Below are 23,152 nucleotides of genomic sequence, written 5' to 3'. Positions count from 1 at the left end.
TACACACTTTCTCACTTCCAACCATTTTTGACCAACTTTAATGATGTGCTTGGAAGAATCAAACACAACACATAAGCATCATCACAATATTGAGAAGTGGAGAAGTTGATAAAGGCATAATCCTCAGACTCCATGATGATCTCGTTGGTCTTTGATGACATCTCTACCACAGACTGCAGACGAAATTGTTGCTTTTTCCTTCATCCACAAAGAAAATAGCAATTTTCTCGTTGGACAAGCGAACTTTGATCTTGTCATCTTGATAATATAAGGTGTCATGTCCAGGTTTACTCTTAATGCAAGAGTCGACCTCAAACCAGAAAAACCAGTGGGAGATTGATTGCAGCCAGGATCAACATGATAAGGAACAAATTAAATCACTAAAACTCTTTTTTTTTTATTGTTGTTTTCTATTACATATGAATGGAGAACATAAAGGATAAGAGGAAAGAGAAAAAGATAAAGAAGAGAAGATAGAAGAGAAGGGGGGGGGTAGGGGAATGGCTCTCTCAGCCTGAGTCTCTCACCCACAGCTATCCCAGCTGTTGAAACATAGAATTTCTACCATAACCGACGGCAACAAGGCCTGAAAATTCTTTTCTCCAAATCTGTCCCTTCCTTACAATAGAGGGCCTATTAATAGCTTAGGCAAACTTACAAAATAGAAGGTAGAAAATAGAAACTTCCTAAAACCAAAATAGAAGGTAGGAAAATAGTAACTAATGAAAAATAGAAACTACGAAGGCTTTATAGATCCAGCCTTCTAAACAAGCAAGGAAACAAAAAGAGAAACAAACTAAACTTAGAAACTACCTAATATACTTTCTAAAACTGAAAATAGAACCTAAACTATGGCAGCATTAGGATAGAATCTTTCTCCACTTGATGGGACCACAAGATCTGCCAAACAGCATCCCCACACAAGGCAAATATGAGCTGTGACACTTTTCACGTGAACAGTATTTTGGCCAGTTCTTCTTCATGTGTTGTCCTACATCAGCTCTGATACCAATTTGGCGCAATCCCAGGTTCGAAACCCTGCTTTGGGATTGTTTATAGGCCCACCCAAACGATAAACAATGGTAGTGGCAATCTTGTAATTAACCAGAACTTTCAAGGGATCCCTTGGTAGATAAATAGAATAAAAGTCACAACAGGGATTTGTAACTATTTAACAGGGCAAACTTGGAAGGGATTATAAAATAAGGAAAAAATAGAAATAAAAAGAAGAGAGAGGTAGTTTTGGAAACAAGAAATAATATAAGGGTTGGAAATAACCAATGACCACAACGTTGTCTTCAACCTTCGAATGTGAACATCCAGTGGCAGGAGGAGAAACTCAAATCGAAAGAACTCCCACTACAGGTCTCTGCTTGGCCTGAAACTTCAGGTGAAGATTCGCAGATAAATGCTCTATCAAATCCAATAGATAACCACTCGAAACTGCAGGCTGGAAAGATAGTGGGAGAGCCTGAAACAGAACCTAGTGGTACCTGTAGTTTCAGAACTGAAACTAGGTTGCAATCTCAGGATAGAAGAGGGCTTAGGAGCTGGAACCATGGAACTAAATCTCGGTCAAAACGGACCGAAATCTCCGAGTTGTCTCAGTTTCGAGACTGACCAAAACGAAATCCATGGTGAAACCCAAGTTTCGGCCCAGTGTCAAAACCTCAAAACGAGATCCGACACATATCGATATCAGGCCTAATCGAAACCAGGTCTGACACTGAGATCTCGATCCTTGGCTGGAACTTGGAGGATAGGGTCGCCTATACCAGAGGTAATTCCTGCCCAACTCTAAGGAATAAAAGAAAGGGGATGGGAGAGATCGAAAAGTGAGATGGGGGACTGTTGGCATTGCTAAAACAGAGGTGAACCAGAAACTGAGACATAGGAAGGAGGTGTACAAGAAGATGAAAGAAGAAAACAGGATATGGGAGAGAAAAGAGAAGAAAAGAGGGGGGATATTTCACAGCCACTGCCTGTCAAGACACACAGGCACACTAGAGCAGAACTCAATATTTCATTATTGAATCTAATTTCCAATGTAGGGTTACATCCATATTAATAGGAAAATAGAACTCCTAAAAAATATTTACTCTTAAACTAGGAAACTGAAATCAACTCGAACAAAATTTCCTACTTAATCTGCCCAAATAAAATAAAAAATTACATAATTATCCTAATATAGAAATAAATCCTACATATCCTACTAGACCAAAAACCCAACTTTGGTCAGTTCTCAATCTGCCAATCTGGGCTTCTAATCACGTTCGACCCAGTCCAGAGAAGCGATACTGCATCAAACAGGTAACTGTTATGGGACTATAAAGAGTATCCATGAACAGCAACCGATAATAATAACAAGAAGAAATCAGGTCTGAACTTGAAGCAAACTGATATTTTCAGATGGACAATAGTAATAGGAAATAGAGCATATAAGAATGGGAAAACAATGTACGAGAGGATTGAAGGGAAGAAGAAGAGAGAACAAGAAGAATAACAGACCTGAAAAGTAGAGAAATCTGATTTAGAGAACTCCTTCAATCTCGTATGGACAGAGGGCAGGGTGCATATGCTTATATTTAACTCTCAAAATCTGACATTTATTAGGACAAGAACTTGCCAAATTCTAATATACTCAAAGCACTACTTATTTCACTAATTTGACCAATAATATAGACTAAAAGTAGCAAAGTTGGACTCCTAAACTGACTAGAAATTAAAGACTAACTACAAGTAACTACAAGTTCAGAAATCCTAATGAAACTAGGACAAAACAAACTATTAGACTCTCAAACTTCTATTGTTACTAGGAAAAGACTTAAAATTCGTGCACTCCCTTGTATTAAATTTTTGGGCATTATAATTAAGCACATTACAACCAAAAACATTAAAAACAGAGGCACATAATCATATAATACCAAAAATAGGGCCTATTATTGGCCTGTGACTGCGTCCCCCCCCCCCTTCCTCAGGGGGTTAAAGAAAACAAGACAAAGAAAAAGTAAAAGTTAAGCTACAAAAAGAATACAGAAAAGCATAACACAACCCACAAGCAAGACCCTATTGTATGGTGGCAGTTGAAGGGAAAGACAACCTTTTACAACATTATACACGATCTCTCCTTAAGGCCGCAGGTGGGAAAGGGATCTTTCCATCTTTTTTTTTTCTAAGAATACTAAAAACATATTTTTTTCAATTGCTGATAATGATAAGCTATGATGGGAGACAATGGTTTTTGCAACATACAATTCCCACAGGTATCTCATTGCAGATCACCACAACTATTCCTTTTCAATATTTGAAAAGAATATATATATATATATGGCACAAATTGGTAAAGGTCATGAGCCACATTTCGGAAAAACAATATTCCCTGAGCATTTATCGAGTTGGTCAATAAAAATTAACAGCAAGAAACTACTTCATACATAAACCAGTAAGTGTATTGTGCTTATAAAATATATGAATCATTAGGTGTTAATGAAATTTAACTCACATGCTTTGCCATTCCGAAGTCTGCAAGCTTAACAACACCAGATGCATCAACAAGCAAATTGGCTCCTTTGATGTCCCTATAATACGCAATGATCAAATTTGGCATATCAACATTAATCTCTAAATGGATGACAACATAACTGAATCATAACATAACCATAAACACTATGCTACCATATTCTGCGTGCTTTAAATTTTTCTGCAGATCAATGCCACACAAAAGGATTCTTTCAATTTATAAAGGTGGAAAACAACAACAATTCTTTTACACCAAATTTTTCTCCATTTATCAAAAAATATGAAGCTTCTTCCACGTAAAAAATGTTCATATCTGTCCGTATTGTATCTTGTCATTTGTTTAAAATAAATGCAGGCTACAGCATAGTTTCATAACATCAACTCAAGGCTCAAGTGTAGGCCCCCATTACCTGTGGATTGTCTTTGTGCTATGCAAGTAAGCCAATCCATGGAGAATATGATAAGTGAAATGGCGCACAACAGATTCTGTAATAGCTCCACAATGTTCACGAACGTATTTACTAATGGATCCTGGATGTACAAACTCCAAATATATATAAAACTGATCCTCAACCTGCAAACATGAATTATTGTCACTAAATTGATTGAATTTGCATGGCAGTCCATAGGCATTCATACCTAAGCACGCACAAGCAGACATAACATGAAAATAGGGAATCCTTACAATTTCACTACCATAATACTGCACGATATTTGGATGCTTTAATTGGCTAAGAACTTTGATCTCCTGCAACAACAACAAAAATGGTTCATGTTAAAATCAGAATTCATTTTCAATTAAAAACAGATATTTCGATATGTAACATGTGAGAAGTCAATATTTGTGAAATCAAACATATCTCTCCATGCTTCTGATCCAGATAAAGAACTAGTAAAGAGAACAGATTGGATAGTCCTGGTAGGCTGACCAAGATATTATATGTTTATGCTACAAAAAAAAGGACATTCTTATCAAGCAAGCTCGTTAATGAAATGGAGTCATCTTAAAAGACTCCGTAGACCGAAAATCAACCCACTGGTTAATATAGTTCTAGATTGGTAGGAATCCAACTTGAAGCCAATAACCAGGATCTGCTATGAATAGGGCAGTTCGAATAGGTCAAAACAGATGTTTTGGTTAAATTAGGGTTAGGGTTTAATGGAATCTAGTGTTTGATGGTAGTTAGGGTCAATCGATGTTGGGGAGTCTTCCAGTGAAAGTCCTGTTAAAGTTCAATGGTTCTAGGTATGCTAACCAGAATCAGCAGCACTGTAGAGGTTAAGGTTTTGGGTTTTTGGAAAAAGAAAAGATGGGTTTCTAGGTTTTAGGAAGGTCAGATGAGGAGCAATGTAAGACTAGAACCTGAATATGTCAAATCCCAGACAGTATCAAATAGAAAACCAAAAAAAAAACCAAAGTGAATTACGAGATCTAAAAAGAAATCTTAACTTCTCTCTTGAAAACCGAAGGAATTATATGAGGAAACCAAGAGAACAATGGGAACTAAAATTATATGAGGGAACCAAAAGAACAATGGGAACTCAAATGATAAAAAAAAATTCCAAAGAACAAGAAAGAGAGCAATGGGATCTCAAAAGATAACTAAAAGAAAGAATCCCACAAAATTAATAACCTGTTGAAGCCATTGGAGCTGCAATTGAATGATATTGTAGATGAAAAGAAACTCCCAGAAGCTTGTAGCATTCTTGAACTCAATTTAACAGAAATTAGGGTTTGGAATCAAGAACCGATGGAAGAGGATGGGGGAAGGGAATGGCTATCTCACCCTGGGCATCTCACGCAACCTATCTCAGGATTTTTTATTTTTCTTTAACCCGAATATTACCTGGGACCCGGGCCAGCCCCTGGAATTTTATTAATGTCAAAACATTGAAAAAGAATACAAGGGGGGGACATCCCGCCTTACCCCAACCCAAGGAGCAAAACTCTCAACAAAATTCGATCCCAACCCAAACCAAAGAAGAACATAAAAGCTCTACATTACTCTCTGAGGACTGGTAAACCAGCCCTGTCTTCCTGAAGAATACACTGCAGGTCCCCCGGAGGCTGACTGCCAAAGTGGAAAACAATGGAGGCACCCGTATCACAAGCTAGATTGGCAAACCAATCTGCAGCCCTGTTACTTTCTCTGTAAGCGAAGGATAAAAGAGGCCGAGAAGATCGAAGGAGGGCCAAGGACTCCTGGAACCAGTACCATCCCCTCCACAAGCTATACCTCTTATGTTGTAACATCCCGATCGTAGTGGAGGAATCTGAGTTCACCACAAAATCAGTCAGGCCTAGCCCATGGCACGGCTTCAAGCCATCTGTCAAAGCCCTTAATTCAGCAACTGAATTTGTGCACTCACCATAACAATTCGAAAAGGCTGCTAAGACGACCCTTTCCTTATCTCTGATGATCCCTCCACCTCCTCCTATACCAGGATTACCTCTACAAGCACCATCAACATTAAGCTTCACAGAGGTGAAAGGCGGACACCAATAAACAGGGATCGGGCGCTTCAGTCTGGAAGGCAGAGCCGATAAGCCAAAAACTGTAGAATTAACACTTCCCTAGACAAACCAGAGGAGCCAAACCTGGGAGGATACGGGATGTCTTTCACCCAAGTTTTTATGGTCTCAATAATTGAACTCGCCATTCGCCTACGTTCTCCGAGCCTTCTGTTGTTCCTTTCCTTCCAAAGCTCCCAAACTACCAGGGAAGGGAACAGCCCAGCAATATAGGCACAGAGGCTTTTACAACTTGCTGCCTCATGCCAAAACAAAATTCGGCTCCTGGTATCCTGAGTAGAAATCACATTAATATCGAAAAGACGTGAAAAGAAATTCCAGACCTTAGTTGCAGTACCTCCAGATACAAGATAGTGGGATGTTGTCTCTCTCCTAGGCCTCCCACAACAGTTACACCTAGAAGCAAGGGGAATACCAACAGTCATCAAAGATTCATCTGTGGGTATTCCATTGAGGAGCTGCCAAGTAAAAAAACCTATCTTCGGGGGCAGGGATTGGTTCCAGATCCATCTGGCATAGGAGACCTCAGGCGACCTGCACCGCACCTCATTCCAGGTAGATTTAGTTGTGAACTGACCATCACTAGTAGGAGTCCAAACCAGAACATCCTTCTCTAAACCCACCGCAACCTTCTCGAAATGATACTTTGTCTTACCACATCAGAGTCAATCTGATCCAACAAAGTTTGCTTCCACGAGCCATTCTCCTCTAAAGCATCCTTGACTCGCAGAGACACGTCAACCTTAAGGGCATTGTCCACATAATCAATCAATGGCCCAACCCCTAACCAATTATCCAGCCAGAACCATATATTACCCAAGCCAATCAACCATCTTGACCTGGGCAGGATGAAATCCTTACGTGCACTTAGCCCCGAAAAACTCACTCCACAGCGATTGGTCAGCAAGGATTCTCCATAATCCTTTAAGTCTTAATGCGAGACCGAAATCCTCCAAAAGTCTGACACCCAGCCCCCCTTCTTTTAGTGGCCTACAAACCTTCTGCCAGTTCACTCAGTGCCTACGCTTGCCCCACTTCGAGCTTCCCCAAAGAAAATCAGCGAAGATTCCATAGATCCTACCCAAAACTGCCTTAGGCGGGTCCAGAGTTGCAAGCACATGGATGGGGATGGATGCTAGTACATGTTTCAATAGTGTAACACGTCCCCCAGAAGACAAGAGTTTCCCTTTCCAATCTGCCACCTTGTTCCTTATTTTTCCAACTAACTCATCAAAGAAACAAATTTTAAGTCTTCCAGAATGGAGAGGGGCCCCAAGGTAAGTGATCAGGAGCGGCTTTATAGCAAATCCTGTAACCGATCCCACCATTCGAGCTCCAGCTGGAGAGACCTTGACACCCAACAGAAAGCAACATTTATGTTTGTTAACCATTTGCTCCGAGAAGCCTTCATACCTACTTAAGAATCCCAAAATTTGTTTCAACGAGCTCTTCAACCCCCTTGTAAAAATAACGGTGTCATCTGCAAACAAACAGTGGGAGATACCAAGACAACCCCTGGGAAGTCGAAAATAACATGCACGCCCTTCCACAAAAAGATTTTTCAACCCCCTGCTCAGAACCTCTTCCTCCAAAATAAACAGAGCAGGAGACAAAGGATCCCCCTGTCTCAGGCCCCTGGTAGACTTGAAATATCCCAAAGAACTGCCACCCATTACTATGGAGAACCAACAATTCTCCGTTGTCTTCCAAACTAAATTGATCCAAACTTCAGTAAACCCAAACCTTGACAGGACCAAATAAAGGAACCCCCACTTCAAACGGTCATAAGCCTTAGCCATATCCAATTTTAGGATCACATTGCCTCCCCTAGCCTTCATGTTTAAATCATGGGTGACCTCTTGGACAATAGGAATATTGTCATGGATATACCTGCCCTGAACAAAAGCACCCTGCTCTTCGGCAATCAAGGCAGGGAGTAGCCCCCGCCAACCTAGAAACAATAATTTTGGCAATAATTTTATAGAAAAAGTTACAGAGGCTAATGGGTCAAAAATCAGACATTACCTCAGGGTTGTCCTTTTTAGGAATCAGCATTAGGTTTGCAGAAGTGAAGCTTCTTGGAAGAACGCCCCCTTCAAAAAAATCTTTCACTGCTGCCCAGACATCACTTGCAACAACCTCCCAGCAAGCCGTGAAAAAATATACTGAGAAACCATCAAGGTCTGGAGCATTATCACATGACAAGGAAAAAACTGCCTCTTTAACCTCCTCTAAAGAAGGGGAAGCCAAGAGCGTAACATTATCCTCCTCCGTCACAATCCTGGGAATCTAGGCAAGCAATTCCTCTTCAACTACACACCCTTAAGAGGCAAAAATGTCTGAGAAATGTCTCACCACCGCCGCCTGTACCCCCTCCTAATCTGTAATCCACTCACCATCCTCCAAGACATGATTCTGTGAATACCACTCTACCTTCTTCTAACGTTAACCATGGAGTGAAAAAATTTAGTATTCCGATCTCCCTCTTTAAGCTAAGGTAATTCTGGATTTTTGCTTCCAAAAAATTTCCTCCTAGAGCAGCACTCCCTGTAATGCCTTCCTTGCCTCCACAAGTGTCAAGACAGACTCAGCGCTCCCAACCTAATCACAGGCTGCCTCCACCCTCCTAACTGAGCCCTCAGCATCCCTGACATTCTGGTGTATATTGCCAAAAACCTCCCTGTTCCACGTTTGGAGAGCACTCCGAAGGCGTTTAAGCTTCATGAACAACACAAAGAGAGGCAAACCAAAGACAGGTGTCTCCCACTGGTTCTTAATAAAAGCCTGAAAATTTGGATGTAGCAACCACATCTGATGAAATTTAGAAGCTGAGACAGGTTTGCTACCCGAGTCTGAAACAGAGAGCGAGACTGGCACATGGTCAGAGCAAGTTCTATTTAAATGAACTACCTCGCACCTGGGAAAAGAAGCTACCCAGGCCGAGTTCACCAGAAACCGATCCAACCTAGCCATGACCTTCCTTACACCACTCTGATTATTAGACCAGGTGCAAAGATTACCTACACATCCCACATCAATGAGGGCAGCACTGTTCACAAAATTTCCAAAATCATCCAAAGCCAACGAACAAGCCGGCCTGCCATCAATTTTCTCTATGGGGGTCAAAACTGCATTAAAATCACCCCTACTAACCAGGGAAGTGTTGAAGAACCCGAGAAGCGAGTTAGAGCATCCCACAAATCCCTCCTCTCCATCACCCAGCATAATCCATGGACAAAGGTGATAAGGAAATTAACCCCATTATTAGTAAGACACTCCAGAGTAACAAACTGGTAGTGCTCCTCCACCATTGTAACCTGCAACGTATCCCGCCAAAAAATCCAAAGCCTCTCCGCAGTATGCACCTTATCTAAACCAACCCTTTTCATCACCACAGGCGCCTTATCGGGCAGCGCTTTTGGCTCTGCAATAGCCACAATGCCAAAGTTATGTAATTTAACCAATGCCTCCAGCCGCCTAGAAGTAGGCTTATTCCCAATTCCCCCAGCATTCCAAAATAATAAATTCATTTGGTACTGGGAACAACAACATCCACCGGTCCCATTGACCTAGTAATTCGTCTCTCATGACCCCCCTTCGGAGGACGACGCCTCTTCAAAACCTTTCTCTTATACACCTTGGCAACACTAAAGGCTACAGACCGAGCCGCTACACGCTTAACCTTGGGAAGTTAGCTGACCCAACCAGCCTACCCTCCACACCCAACCTGTCAAAGGTTCTTCGGAGCCTCTCCTCAAGAGTAGCTCTAAAAGCTTTGAAACTTTCCAGCAAAGCACTACGATCCAAATAGGCCAAACTCAACTCTGCTACATGAGAATCATCTTGAACACAGGGGAAACCAGCCTTGTCAACAAAAAACGGCGTTGAAGAGCCACCCACAAACTGCGATCCCTTTGTCAAGACGAGATCATCAACATCTTCAAGCGCCGCCTCACTGATCCCCTTCAGGCCCGCCTGCCCTAGCGCATCAATCACTGCCACCCTTATACCATCGTCACCTACCACCTCAGCATCAAAAGATACATTTACCCCTTGAGGTTCCACGGCAGCACCTTCCTTGCCAGGAATCTCACCCTCCTCCAATGCCTCCACATCCAAAACCTATCCTGCCACGGCAACAGCTCAATTGATGTCACCTCCAGCAACCACCACGGCACCACCACCACGATCACCAGGGGCACCACCTCCTTTAGAGCCAGCCGCTAAAGACGACCAAGGCCTAGACGCCCCCCCTGAACAGCAGGTCGCCAACGACCACCACGCCCAGCCCTGCCCAACCGAAGACTTCCCCTGCCTGAGCGCAACTCCCCCCAAGCACTTCAGCAGCAACTCGCAACGAGCCCTCCCCCGTCGGAATAAAAACTCCATCAGCATTCCAATTACCACCGCCTCACCAACAGCCACAATAGTGGCTTTCTCAACCCCAACTGCAGCGTCATTACCGCCTAAACCAAAAAGCAACCATCCTCCTCTCTTCTTAAGATTTTTATTACGGACATCCTTGGAGTGCCCAAGCTTCGAGCATGGATCACAGTAAATAGGCAATCTCTTGAACACCACCTTCTGGTGAAATCCATCTCCACCACACCCAATCCAAACCTTCGAGGGAAGCGTCGCCCGAAGATCAACTTCAACACACACCCGCGCAGCCACAGTGCTCATACAATTGGCAGTAGCACTATATACCTTCAAAACTCTTCCAATCGCACCGGCAATCAAAATCAAACAATTCCCTTGGTAGAAGTTAACCGGCAGACCTAGCAAGGAAACCCAAACTAGCGCAAGGGGTGATTCCCAACCCGAAATAAAATCAGAGGTTCACTTCATGAAACGCAAAGGAAACCCCTGGACATGAAGAAGTTCCTTCAGCCAAACCTTAACAAAATCCGCCTGGAGAGCAAACCTAAGGAGCACATGCCTCGGGTCGAGCGTTGAAACTATGACGTCCCCTTGAAGAAAAAGGGTCTTCTGCAAGAATCCTTAATCACAAACAGAGATGGCCTACCAAAACTGCAGTTGGAAACCTTGTTCAGAGAGCTGTACCTCCTCCTTGGAGAAAAAGACAGCAGGTTCACCAAAAAAGGAAGACGATTTCTTTAACTCCACCTCAACAGGTGGTGTGGCGAGAGATCGAGAGACCACAGCAGCAAACGACGCTGGCAAAGCCCCAGTAGTAGCAGATCCAAGCTTGGATCGGGTGGGCGATCCTCCCGAGAAGGAGTAGTCGCCATACCTAGAACTCCACGAAAAGTTTCAGCTAACCTGTGCCTCCAGAGCTATTCGCTGCTAACCTGCGCCTGACCCCACCCAAAAATGATGACTCCTAACCTATCTCAGAATTTTCACAAAGGCTAAAGCCAATATTTCATTAATCAAATTCATGTACAATGCTGGCCTCCCTTACAAACTTATATAGAAGACTGAAAAATAGACTTAGACACTAAAAAGGAAAAGCCTAACCCTATAATTAACTAATAAGGTAACCTAAATTGACTAAGAAAGTGAAATAATAAAGAAAACAAACTCAAAATAGGACTCTAACTAAACTAATGAAGCAAATCCCGTTTTCCTACTTTCTACCCCTATTTTAGGCTCATTAAATTGGACAATTACAAAATAAACCCATGGAATAAAAAATCCAACACATATATAACCCAACCCAAAGCTTATACCTACTAAAATAAGCCCTAAGTGACTTATCTACATCAGGGAGCAACTTGGATTGAGTTTTCCTTAGTGTGAGAGGAGAATTCGATCAAAGTTTGGTGTGATTTGGTTGGCTGGTTTGGTCTGAGCAGAATTTAGGTATTGGGAAAATTGAAAACAAAAGGGGAAACTCTAGGGTTTGGGTGTATAGAAGGTTAGAAGAAGAATGGTAGGGGTTGAGGAGAGGGTTTGGGTGTATAGAAGGCTAGAAGAAGAATGGTAGGGGTTGGGGATGATTCGAACTTACTATTGTTGCAGAATTTCTTTGGCAGCAGCTTGTTTGATTGCAAAACTTGAAAGTAGAACTTCAAAAGAACCACCCGGGCTTCACACTGTAAGGTGTCGATTGGATCAAACACCAATCCCACCAGCCTTGATCAAACACAAGACAAAAATCTCCAATGGAGAAGAAGAGCAACAAAAGCTTTTCATTAATATCAAAATTCGTGTTCAATACTTGTCCCCCTTACAACCTTAAATAAAAGACTCAAAAATAGACTCCTACACTAAAAAGGAAAGGCCTAACCCAATCCTTAACTTATTAGCTAACCTAAACTAACTAGGAACTGAAATACTGAAGGAAATAGACTCAAAACATGGCTGGACTTATAGAGTCCTAATCCAGCCCAACCTACATAACAATTAAATAGTCAAATGACCACTTAAACAAGTCACATGATCACATGACCACTAATTACATAAATAAAACTAAGGAATTAAACAGCTAATCCCGTATGCAACCCTATTACCCATACTTTAGGTCCATAAAAGTGACCTCTTACATTAGAAACCCATGGGATCAAAGGCCCTACATGAATATAATCCAACCCTAAACTTATTCCTAAGCAAAGAAGCCCAGTTTAGTGATAAATCTGCATCACTGGTATATCTAATCCATCAATTGAAATATGTTAAGACAGTTCTAGCACTAGGAGAACAGTGTTAAAGAAACAATTCCATTTTTCCCCAACAGCTGACAAGATGAGACCATTCTTTGAGACCGCTCAGACATGTGCACAAGGAGATCTGGCTCGAAGTGGTGAACAAGGACATTAATAGTTGCCAGAGAGCATGGAATGGCAAAACGGGATTTTTGTAGCTGATCACTTTTTGTTTTTCTAATTTCATCTTTTCCAGAATCTTTTTATTTTACATCTTACAAACAGCTGCAATTTATTAGAGAAAAGAATAGGCAGAAAATTTCAAAAATGTGCCACCCTTTCATGGGCATCCTGAATAGAAAGAGAAAATCAAAGTCAAATGAAAACCAGCCTCAGTGGGTGCGCAAATGAATGTGAACCCACAATAAACCCTAGGCCTGAGCACTCCTTCTCAGGCTAGATCATCTGCCAAATCATTACAGGACCTCAGCTTTCCACTGGACCAAGATATACTCAACATGGAAGCTCAATGTCCCACACATTTAATAAGATATGAAAATCTCAGAGGACACTTGAGGACTTTCCTTGCATCATGCAATAACATTATCAGAATGATATAGGAAAGTTCCGGGTATGTAGTTTTAGGACTACAATTCAGAGATGTTGAGAGAGGCCTAGGCCTTGGGGGGAGAAAATAAACTAAGGTTGGGGTTAGAAGTAGGATAGGGGCAACCTAATGCTTGAATAAAGAAGAACAATCTGACTGTGTTCATGATTTCAACTAATGATATTGCAAAAATAGTACTTAACTCTTTTGTCAAAGCTTCATAAGATTTACTCCAACAGATTGCCGCTTCATGTTTTACTAACTGGACAAATCAATGTCAAACTCTTTTGTCAAAGCTTCATATGTTTTACTCCAACAAATTGCTGCTTCATACTTTACCATCTGGACAACGGGTTTCTTGGAAAGTGTTCATTTTTTTTTATTTTTTTTTTTAAGATTTCCAGTTATCTAGCCAGTTGCACCTCTTGGATGCCAAGAGAAACCCATCTCCCTCTTAATTGCATCATATAATTCTCCCTTCTAAGCCTTCATTAGAAATTTCATCAAATTCAAACAAACCTGGATCTCTTTTCTTTAGATTCTCCCATTTGGATCCCTATCTGAACCTTAATTTTTCCATACCTATGTTCTCCAGTACCTAATAATAAAGATAAGGAATAATTGATGGTCCATCACAATCCTTATCAACATTGTAACTTTCCCATCTACATTGCACATGTGACATCAAACTTTTTAATCATACTAACATTCAGACTTCATAGATTATCAAGCCGCCCACTAACATAGATGGAATTTATATGGTAACTCACCCATAAAGGAGATCCATTGAAGAAAGCATTACACAAACTTGACAACAGAAACTTGAATAGGATACTAAATCAGTGGAATCTTGGGTGGAAGGGAAAGCAAAGGCTGGTTATATTCCGAGCGTGATGTTTATCAATAACAAGAAGTGGTCAACCATCAAACAAGGAAATGGAAACAATTTACTCTCTACCTATATTGTAAATTTCAGGCCATGAGTCCAATGCCAGATGGCCAAAAGAGAGCTATTTTTCTCAGCCTTGTTTATTTTAAATAGGAAAAAGAATTCATTCAAAATTAAAAGGGTCAGCAGGACAGCTCATTTTGACAAATTTAAGTCAGCAGCAAGCTATTGTATTAAAAAGTAGAAGAGTCTAAGACAGAAGGATGGGTACTCCATTGGCAACATTCTATTCACCAACAATTTAATAGATATATATGTATTGGAAATACCAGAGACAGACAGAACCTGGCAAACAATAAAAGGTTTTTTGCAAATTTTATACTAGCAGAAAGCAATATAAATGCTTGTGCTCACATTATTGAGGAAAAATAAGTTAATTTTGCTCCTACTAAAGTATGACTAGCCTAGCATGCTTGGAATGCAGCTACGAAACATATAGTGGCAAGGGAAGTGATGTAGCCTAGGTGAAATAAATCTCACTTAGGACCAGGTTCTGTTTTAGGGTTGGCCGAATGGGCAGTTTAGGGTAACTAGGGCAAAATTAGGGTTAGGAATGGGAGATTGAGTTAGAGTTTTATTGGGTAATGGTCTGCAGATTTTTAGGAGTCTATTAGAATAGGTTTTAATGAGGTTTGAATAAGAAACAGAAATTCAGAAATATTAGGGTTAGGGTTTTGGGTTTTCAGATTTAGGATCTAAGCTGAAACTAGGGTTTAGGAGCAGATTTAGGTGCTGGGCTTAGGTCGAGTTTTCCTAGCAGGGAGGGGGTGGTTCGGCTGGACTTTGGTGGGGTTTTGATGGCTGGTTAGGTCTAGGCAGATTTTAGGGTTTCTGGGTTTTTATGTTGAGGGAGGGATTTAGGGTTTGTAGTGGATAGGTGAGGCTGCAACTGAGATCGAGTGGGAGGGTTTCTGTGATGGACCTGTGGTTAGGTTTTGAGTGTAATCTGATGAGGGAATAGGGCTGTGATGAATGTAGATGAAGCTAGGGTTTGGGGAAGTCGATTAGGTTAGATGGAAGTAAGAAGAAGAGATGATAAAGTTGCAGGAAATTGTAACTCTTACTGGAATTGCAGAATTTCAGCAGCAGCAACCTTGAAGGACTTGAAGGAAGAAGAAGACGAACCTCCCGATCTGCAAGATGCAAGGAGTCGCCGGATTACTCCAGCCCTAGCCCTTGATATTACTCACAAGGGGTCTTGATATGACACACAAGACAGAGAAGCAGCAGCAGTCATGGCGGCAGCAACAAGAAGAAACAAAATTTCAAAACATAATAGGTGGGGGAGCCTCCCACGATTCTACTATTTATAATAATAAAGGGGGGCCAAAAGGCCTTACAAATAATCAATCTAAAGCAATCCTAATCAGATTAGGAGTTGGGATTCCTAATCTGAATCCTAATTATAAAACATAAAATAGACTTATACTCTAAATAGGAGTATAAGTGTAAACAACTAAAACAAATAAAATAAAATACTAATCCCTCTAAAATCGTGGAGGGGAAATAAGAAAATAAACCATGAAAAAGACTGTTTTAACCCTAAGCTAAAAGAACAAACAAATAAAAAGGCTCCAACGAAAAATCAAAGAACAGCCAAATCAATCATGGTTTCAGCTTCTGCATCAGGAAGTTAGTGGGTAAGTTCTCAGCAAATAAAGACAGGGTACGAACCCCCCCCCCCCCCCCACATGGACTTTAAAAATGCTCACATCATGATGTTAGCTCTAGTTTTTGGTTATAAACCTTATTAGAAGACTCCCTTCACTCCATATAGATCCCCAATAGGCTATAAATTTAATATGAAATTCCCTTAAAGAATGTAGAGGATTGTAGAGGATTAACCTGCTCTAGCTGCTTTATGCATTCCGCAGATTTAGGGTCATCCGGGATCAGATCAACTTCTTTCATAGCACAAAGAGCTCCAGTTTCTCTGTTGGATAAATGGATGTATTAATGTTAAATGTAGGGGAACGAAAAAACCCAACATAACAAAACATGGATTACAGCCTCACCGGTTGGTGGCAACATAAACGCTTCCAAATGTACCACGTCCAATAAGCTTTCCTTTTTGCCACTGACTTGTCATTGATGATGTCTCTGGTTTAGATGTAGCTTGATGAACAAAAGCTTGCTGTGGAGTTATTGTAGCTCCAGGAGGAAGGGGTAATGGGTGGACTGTGACATGACCATTGCTTTCATGCCATGCAGAAGAGCTCTCCGCAGACTGCTTGTGAAGAATTGGAGATGCGGCTCCACTTGGACTTCTAGCGTTTAGGCCAGGACCCGTTATTGTTGGACTATAAAGTGGCGAGCAGTCAGTACTAGATATAAGTTTCTCTGGTGAAGCTCGGGGAGACAACCCTGTTGGCATATCTAAGGATGGGAACTCTGGCGCAGACCAAACCTGAAAACCTTGAGAGACCATGAAGGGAGAAGAAAGAAAATCGCCAGTACTAAATCTTCGAGGGCTACGTGCAGGACTTGAAAACCCACTAGTTGGAGCACTGTTAACAGGAACATTAAGCATGTAATTGCTTCGAACATTTTCAACACCATTTGGATCATGAAGAACCATCCTACCACGATCAGTTGGAGATTTGGCTGAAAGTCCATCAATATGCTCAGTACTTTTGCGGATTGTTTGATAAGCAGTTCTGCAATAAGAAAATGTATGTAGACGTATTAGTCAACTCATTCTGACAGTGAAGGATAAAATTTACCAAGAATGAAAAGAACTCACAAGTTACAATAAGAATGTCACATATCACTGCATCCCCATGACATGTTAAGAGAGTGTTGCAAAGTAACGACGATAATTTATGTACTCCTTATTCTCTTTAAGGTTCTAATGCTTTCAAGATACCAGTTACTAGAATTCTACTAATCACTGTAAGCTTCTGATAATTATATCACACCCACCACCATAGGAACAACCAGTTCACCCATTGATAAATTCCTCAAGACCACCATAATATCTCAGCCTAAACACTATTAACCTTCCAATCAACTTTTTCCAATTCCCTATACCTGTTCCAATCCCTACTAATACGTACCCATCAAATTTTTCTTATGTCCTTTTACTCTCTAGAACCCTTTTTTTTTTTTTTTGGTGAATACTAGAACCCTATTACTATTCCTTATGTATGCTAATATTCTCTTTAACCCAAACCGACAGCCCATTCTACCACTTCCATGGTTTAAGGAAACCGTTTCCAATCAATTTTCCATCTTTTGTGAATCGGCTGCGGCATTCACCTTGAGGTCCACAAGGTATCAGCTGCAGCATCTTTAAAGACTTCTAAGAGATTCGGGACTCCAATTAGTTTCTATTTTCTATAGGACCTGGTTCTAATTTTATAGTTTCTATTTTAGAATCCTAATCGAGTTAGAATTTCTATTCCAGACACTTTCTAATTTTATGAATCCTAGTTTCTATTTCTTAGTTTCTAATTTTAGAACATTGTCAATTTAAGTTTCTAATTTTCGTAACCTAAGGAGCAAGATATCGCTGTCTATTTATATGTAAGGCTTTTAGAAGCCAATCAGATGATTAATGAAGATGATTTAAGATTGCTTTATGCAACATTGTCCTGATGAGAGCCTGGCTGAGAGAGCCAAATCTCTATCCCTCTATCCATCTATCCTCCGTATCTCTTCTTAGGGGAATAAAGGAAGATAGGAGGGGTAATTATGGAAAGTGGAGAAATAGATAAAGCAACAAAAGGAATCATGGGGAAGGGAGTTATCTTATCTTCTAAGAGGGAAAAGAGGATAAGACAAAATAGAGTTAAAGAGAGAAAAGGAGACTATTGAAGAAAAATAAACTATTAAAATGAGCAATAACAAATCGTGGGGGTTTGTCTTCAACCTCCAGCCAAAGCAACAGGCGGAAAAACCAGCAGGTTTTCGAAAGATAGCACTCCTTCAATGCTTCTAGGTTTGACCTAGGATTTTACGGGAAGGTAGATGATGGATAAGCCTCTGGATTACACACCTTCAGAATCCCTATCAACCATCATATTACTGAGATTGTAAGGGCTAAGTTGCTGTTGAAGGACAGGTTCATGACCCACCTAGTTGCAGGTCTGGTTATCAATGTCAGGCAGGGATTAGGGACTGAAATTCAAGGGGTTTGGTCACCCAGAGGAGAGATCCTACGCCAGTAAAGTGGGGAGAAAAGGAGGAAGGAAAAGAGGGAGATCGACTCTCTAAATCTGAACCCAGTTATGCTGGAACAGAACAGCGTATGGGGAGTTTCAGGGACTCAAAAGAAAATATAATGGAAGAAGAAGAAATGGAGGTCACACGACCATTGCTATGTACCAACCGGCACCATAAACAACTCCACTAAATTCTCATTCTCAAATCTACCCAACGAATAGGGTTACAAGCATATTTATATAAAAAGAAATTAAGCTTCCTAATTGAAGTCTAAAAAAGAAATAGAATTAAAATCAACTTCCTAATTACATCCAAAACGTAGACTAACTAAAATAGAAAGTTGATAAAACTCAAATTGGTAATTCCCTAATTGCTACCCAAAATAATAGATTACATATATTTCCCAAATAAAATAATTCCTAAATATCCTACTGAACCTAAAATCAACTTGGACCTGGTTCGTCTTCAAATGGGTCCCCCAACGGGTTTAGCCCAGTCCAAGAAATTGCTCTTGCATCACTGTTCATCATACAGAGCCAATAGTCTGTGCCATCAGCTAGGGTTATTGGAGGTCCTTTGCTGCTGCAACAACCCGTCATCAATCATTTTGTAGAGTGATTCACAGTTGAACCCCTTCTACATTAGTGAGGGAAGTTGCACCCTCATCCCCACCTCTACCCTTCAATCCTAATGATCCTATTGAGATTCTTTCCAAGGATCCCCTTATATACAGTCAGCAGGACACCAAGCAAAGAACTATAAAACAAACATGGGGCGGTTGGAAAGCGAAAGTTGGTGATGCAATGTCCAAGTTCTTCTTCAATCATAGCACCCCAGCTAACGCTGCTCAAAGGACATATTACTAGGATATGAATGACAATGCTGGGAGGGATGATCCAAGAGTACATTCTCACTCATCCACAACAAAAGGCGTAACCGACTAGGTCACAAACAATTGGAGTAGATGGTGTTTGTGCGTTACAACATGAGATTGAAGAGGCAACACATACGCCAAGCAATGGAGGGTGACAACGTGACAATCGAGCTTGCCAACATTTTCCAAATCAACTCATATGAGGAGAAGGATCTTCTATACCAGTGGGTGAGGGATTAAGGTGAACCAGTTATGGATCAAGCTGGGGGTAGGCTCGACCCAGAGATAGCTACTCAAATGGGTACTGACATGGACGAGTATATGTCGTCTCGCGAGGGCTATGTGCATTCACAGACACCCCGACCTTTCGAGTCTCGGGCTGGTGGGGTTGATAAGGAGAACCCTGAGTTGTCAGGTTTGGGCACTGGCAGTGATGATGATGATGGTGGTAATGGTGATCGTGATCATGTTGATTGTGATAATAATGATGATGGTGATGGGTATAATTGGGGTATGCGCGAGAGGTATCACCACCAAGAGCCTGAGTCGGAGCCTGAGCTAGTGCACTTCACAGGAGAGACCCAGTATACTCATGCCACATAGGATGAGGACCATGGTGGAGTTGCCTACATGAGAGGCTCACGTCGCCGATTTGCACCATCAGCTGGGGAACAGCAAGATAGCATGGATGAAATGATCAAGAGCTTGACTAACAGTATTGAAAGCATGAGTATGGCGAGTGATATTCATCTTGGGGAGCAGTGGCGTGCACCATCATCCATATATGTTACAAGGAGCACTGGTTCCGAGTATAGTCACTATACTGGGTATGGTCAATTTGGGGCCTTTGGGCAGGCCGGCCCTTCATCATCATTACCCTTTGTCTATGAGGAGGTTCACTCAACAATATGGACTTGATTATGAGGAGAATGAGGGTTAGTCACACACTGAGTCAGGTTTTGCGGAAAGCATCTTTGGGGTCCCGGCCACCCAGCCATACATGTTAGTGCCGGTTCGGGTTCCACGGGCACCATCTAGTAGCGGTGGCTCTCGATCGAGTTCCTTACGTTTCAGAGATATATACCCTAGGTTAGGGTTCCTTCAGTACGCTGATGATTCGATCTCTAGGGCTGTTGTGGACAACTTTGAGTGTTTCTTCCAGCATAATATATCATGGTCAGCCTTTGTGATTCAATCAGAGCAGAGCTTGATTCAACAACAACAAGAAGGTCATTTTGATGATCTGACCAGACACTTGTTTCAGTACTAGGCTACTCTCAAATGGTAGGACTTGTACTTGTAGTTGTTTAATCTATGTCTCTTTCCAAGTTTCTAACAATTATTAACTGTTGAACCATCACTATGTATGATTGTAAAATATAAATATGATGCCTAATGCTTAAATGGTTTATGGTTTGATGTATTTTGTTTAAGCTACATGCTTGAGTGTAATGTGAATTAACTATGAGGGTTGGATTTCTCCCTGCACCAAGGAGTACTTGCTTTCTTGTCCATTCCTTTTCCTGCTGTTAAACAGGCCTACATTTATAAAACTCTATAGATCAGCTTTATATGCCATTAAATCTTTATTGTTTCAACCAGATCGTGTCATCACTAGTCAGCATTCCTCTGTTTCTCATTAATCATCCATGCTATTGATCTCTAAAATCTACAAAACTTGCTTCTGGAGCTGCTTAAACCATATCTGCCTTCTCAGGCCAAATTCATTCCTACCAGCTGCTCATTAATAGAAATCCAATCTCTTCAAACCAGCCACCCAGTTTCAATCTAACTTTCCATCCATTCAAATCAATATATGAACCTGAAAACCCAATTTATAGTAGTCGCCATGCCATTAGAACTGCTAAATTTACCCCAAAGCACCAATTCTCTTTCCTAATTCTCTTATCCCGTTGATATATCATACTATCTAATCATCCCTTTCACTGAAATATATTAGAGTGGAATACGCTAATACTAAAAGAGCTATTAGAGTGGGATACTCTAATCCTAAGAGAGCCAAGGCGGAGGGGAAGAACACATTGTAGATGAAAACCTTCAGAATAGAGGAACTTGGAGAGGCGATTTGATCTCAATATTTCCCTTGATTTATCAACAGGTTGCAAAATAGAACCATAACGGTTCAAGTTTGAATATGTAGATTCATAACAGGACCAGGGTGTGACAGAAAAGCCACAGTATAGTAACAGTTATGGGTTTGTTAAACTTGTAAAGAATTTGCGAGTAAGAGTAATACCCACATCTCTTGAACTTACTAAAATAGAATGCTTTATCTGTTAACACAGTGGATGGATTTAGCCCTCTTATTGATTAACATATGAATAGCTTGGTTCAAATGTATGATCGTTCAACCTATTTTTACTATCATTCCTTTTATTTTTCCCCTTTAATGTTGTACAATATCCGAAGGTTTCCCTGGTAGTAGAATAGAGATAGTGTTCAGTCCTTCAAGTTGGGCGTTCATTACTGGTAAATGGGCTAGAACCATAGGCCTTACCTTAAGGCCTCAACCGCAATCACAATCATTTTCCTTCGGAAGCAAAATGAAATGCAAGGTCGAACCAATTCGTCAACCGTAGAAAGCAAGACATAAAACCAGGAAAATAAATTTTACGAGTGTTTAGACGGTATATTCCCATCCATAAATTAAATGATTGTTCCCGGTGTAGCGATGTAATGGTAGAAATAAACGAATAAAGGTTCCTCATTTGATAATTAAAATAAATTCATTGATTTATCTGAAAGAGATAAAAGGAGATTACCTGGAAGCGGAGGAGCGTCCAGGGAACCCATCTTCCGTCCCATCACCGATCGAGTAGTCTGCTCTATCACCCTCTCCATCCCGTCTGCTCAGCACCTCCCTGGGGGAAGGCAGAGGCCAATCCCCTGAATGCGTGGAGGAGAACAGGGGTTCTCGCTGAAGAAGCACATACAATTCCGGTCGCGGCAATGGCTGCGGCACCGCCGGTGACAACGATGATGGCCCAGCAGTTGCCGAGGCCGGGTCAGGGTTGCTCGGCAAGCGAGACACTGATGTCGAATTGGGCTGAGAGAGAGGACTAAGATTTCTCAAGGGTAAGCCCTCAACATCATCGTCGGTGAGATGACGAAGCTTCCGCAGTCGAGTGAGTCGTGGCTGCCCGTTCGATCCTCGACGGTTCCTGAAGAAATTGATGTCCCTCACATTTCGTTTTTTATGAGAAGTTGCTAAAGATTTGGATTTATCAGGGTCTTTAGAAGATGAAGACGAAGGAGAAAAAAGGGCGTTCTGCCACCAATACATATCTGGGGATCGGGAAACATGGTACACAAGCTCTGAGCTTTTTAGGAAGAACGGATGAAGACGAACCGATACCGAAATTGGAATCCAAAGAACACCAATTCTAGAGGGTTGCAGATGCAGAGCACCATCATTGTGGAAGCAAAACCCTAACTAGAGAAATCCATATTCAGGGAAACCCTATTGACCTATTCCTCAAGGATCAGTCATGGACGATCGAGGTCTTCTCCCCGGTACGCGGTTTACAAACTTTTGTCAACCAGAGAGAAGAAGAACTTTGTCTCAACTCCCAAGGTCACCTTGCCACTCTCAATTATCACCACCATCAACGTCAGAAGTCAAACACTCGATTACACGACAAAATGCAGCTATAAATTTTTCCCAAAATTTTTTTTTTTGTGAATTTTGATTTTGAGCCTATAAGAAATGATTAGCATTAATGGGATTTTCTATTTCTACCCAAAAAAAAAAAGGAATTTCTATTGACAATTTGACATCCGTGTCGAACAATTTATAATCCTACGGGAGAGTGATTGGCACACCGCCGGGGTGCGCTAGCAAACAGGGCCACATACACGCAGCAGCCACGGAGAACGC

At 41.3% G+C, this 23,152-nt stretch overlaps 1 protein-coding gene across 3 annotated transcripts in view; it reads right to left on the bottom strand.

Moving 5' to 3' along the window:
• Positions 1 to 22,883, bottom strand: part of LOC122640438 (mitogen-activated protein kinase kinase kinase 5-like) — a 37,995-nt gene extending 15,112 nt beyond the window's left edge. For 2 of the 3 annotated variants that reach the window (XM_043833635.1, XM_043833637.1), the window contains exons 1-6: positions 22,035 to 22,860; positions 16,232 to 16,870; positions 16,062 to 16,149; positions 4,205 to 4,267; positions 3,930 to 4,093; positions 3,503 to 3,578 (exon numbers count right to left, since the gene is read on the bottom strand). In XM_043833635.1, the coding sequence (XP_043689570.1) occupies positions 3,503 to 3,578; positions 3,930 to 4,093; positions 4,205 to 4,267; positions 16,062 to 16,149; positions 16,232 to 16,870; positions 22,035 to 22,558 (1,554 nt within the window). In that variant the 5' untranslated portion in view covers positions 22,559 to 22,860. Of the gene's footprint in view, positions 1 to 3,502; positions 3,579 to 3,929; positions 4,094 to 4,204; positions 4,268 to 16,061; positions 16,150 to 16,231; positions 16,871 to 22,034 lie in introns of all 3 variants that reach the window. The other variant, XM_043833636.1, reaches the window with a different exon arrangement.
• Between the last annotated feature and the right edge of the window lie 269 nt (positions 22,884 to 23,152).

Source organism: Telopea speciosissima, chromosome 9 (genome assembly GCF_018873765.1).
Source record: "Telopea speciosissima isolate NSW1024214 ecotype Mountain lineage chromosome 9, Tspe_v1, whole genome shotgun sequence".
NCBI lineage: Eukaryota > Viridiplantae > Streptophyta > Magnoliopsida > Proteales > Proteaceae > Telopea > Telopea speciosissima.
Note: the sequence above shows the minus strand (reverse complement) of the source record. Positions and strands in the feature narration are given on the sequence as shown.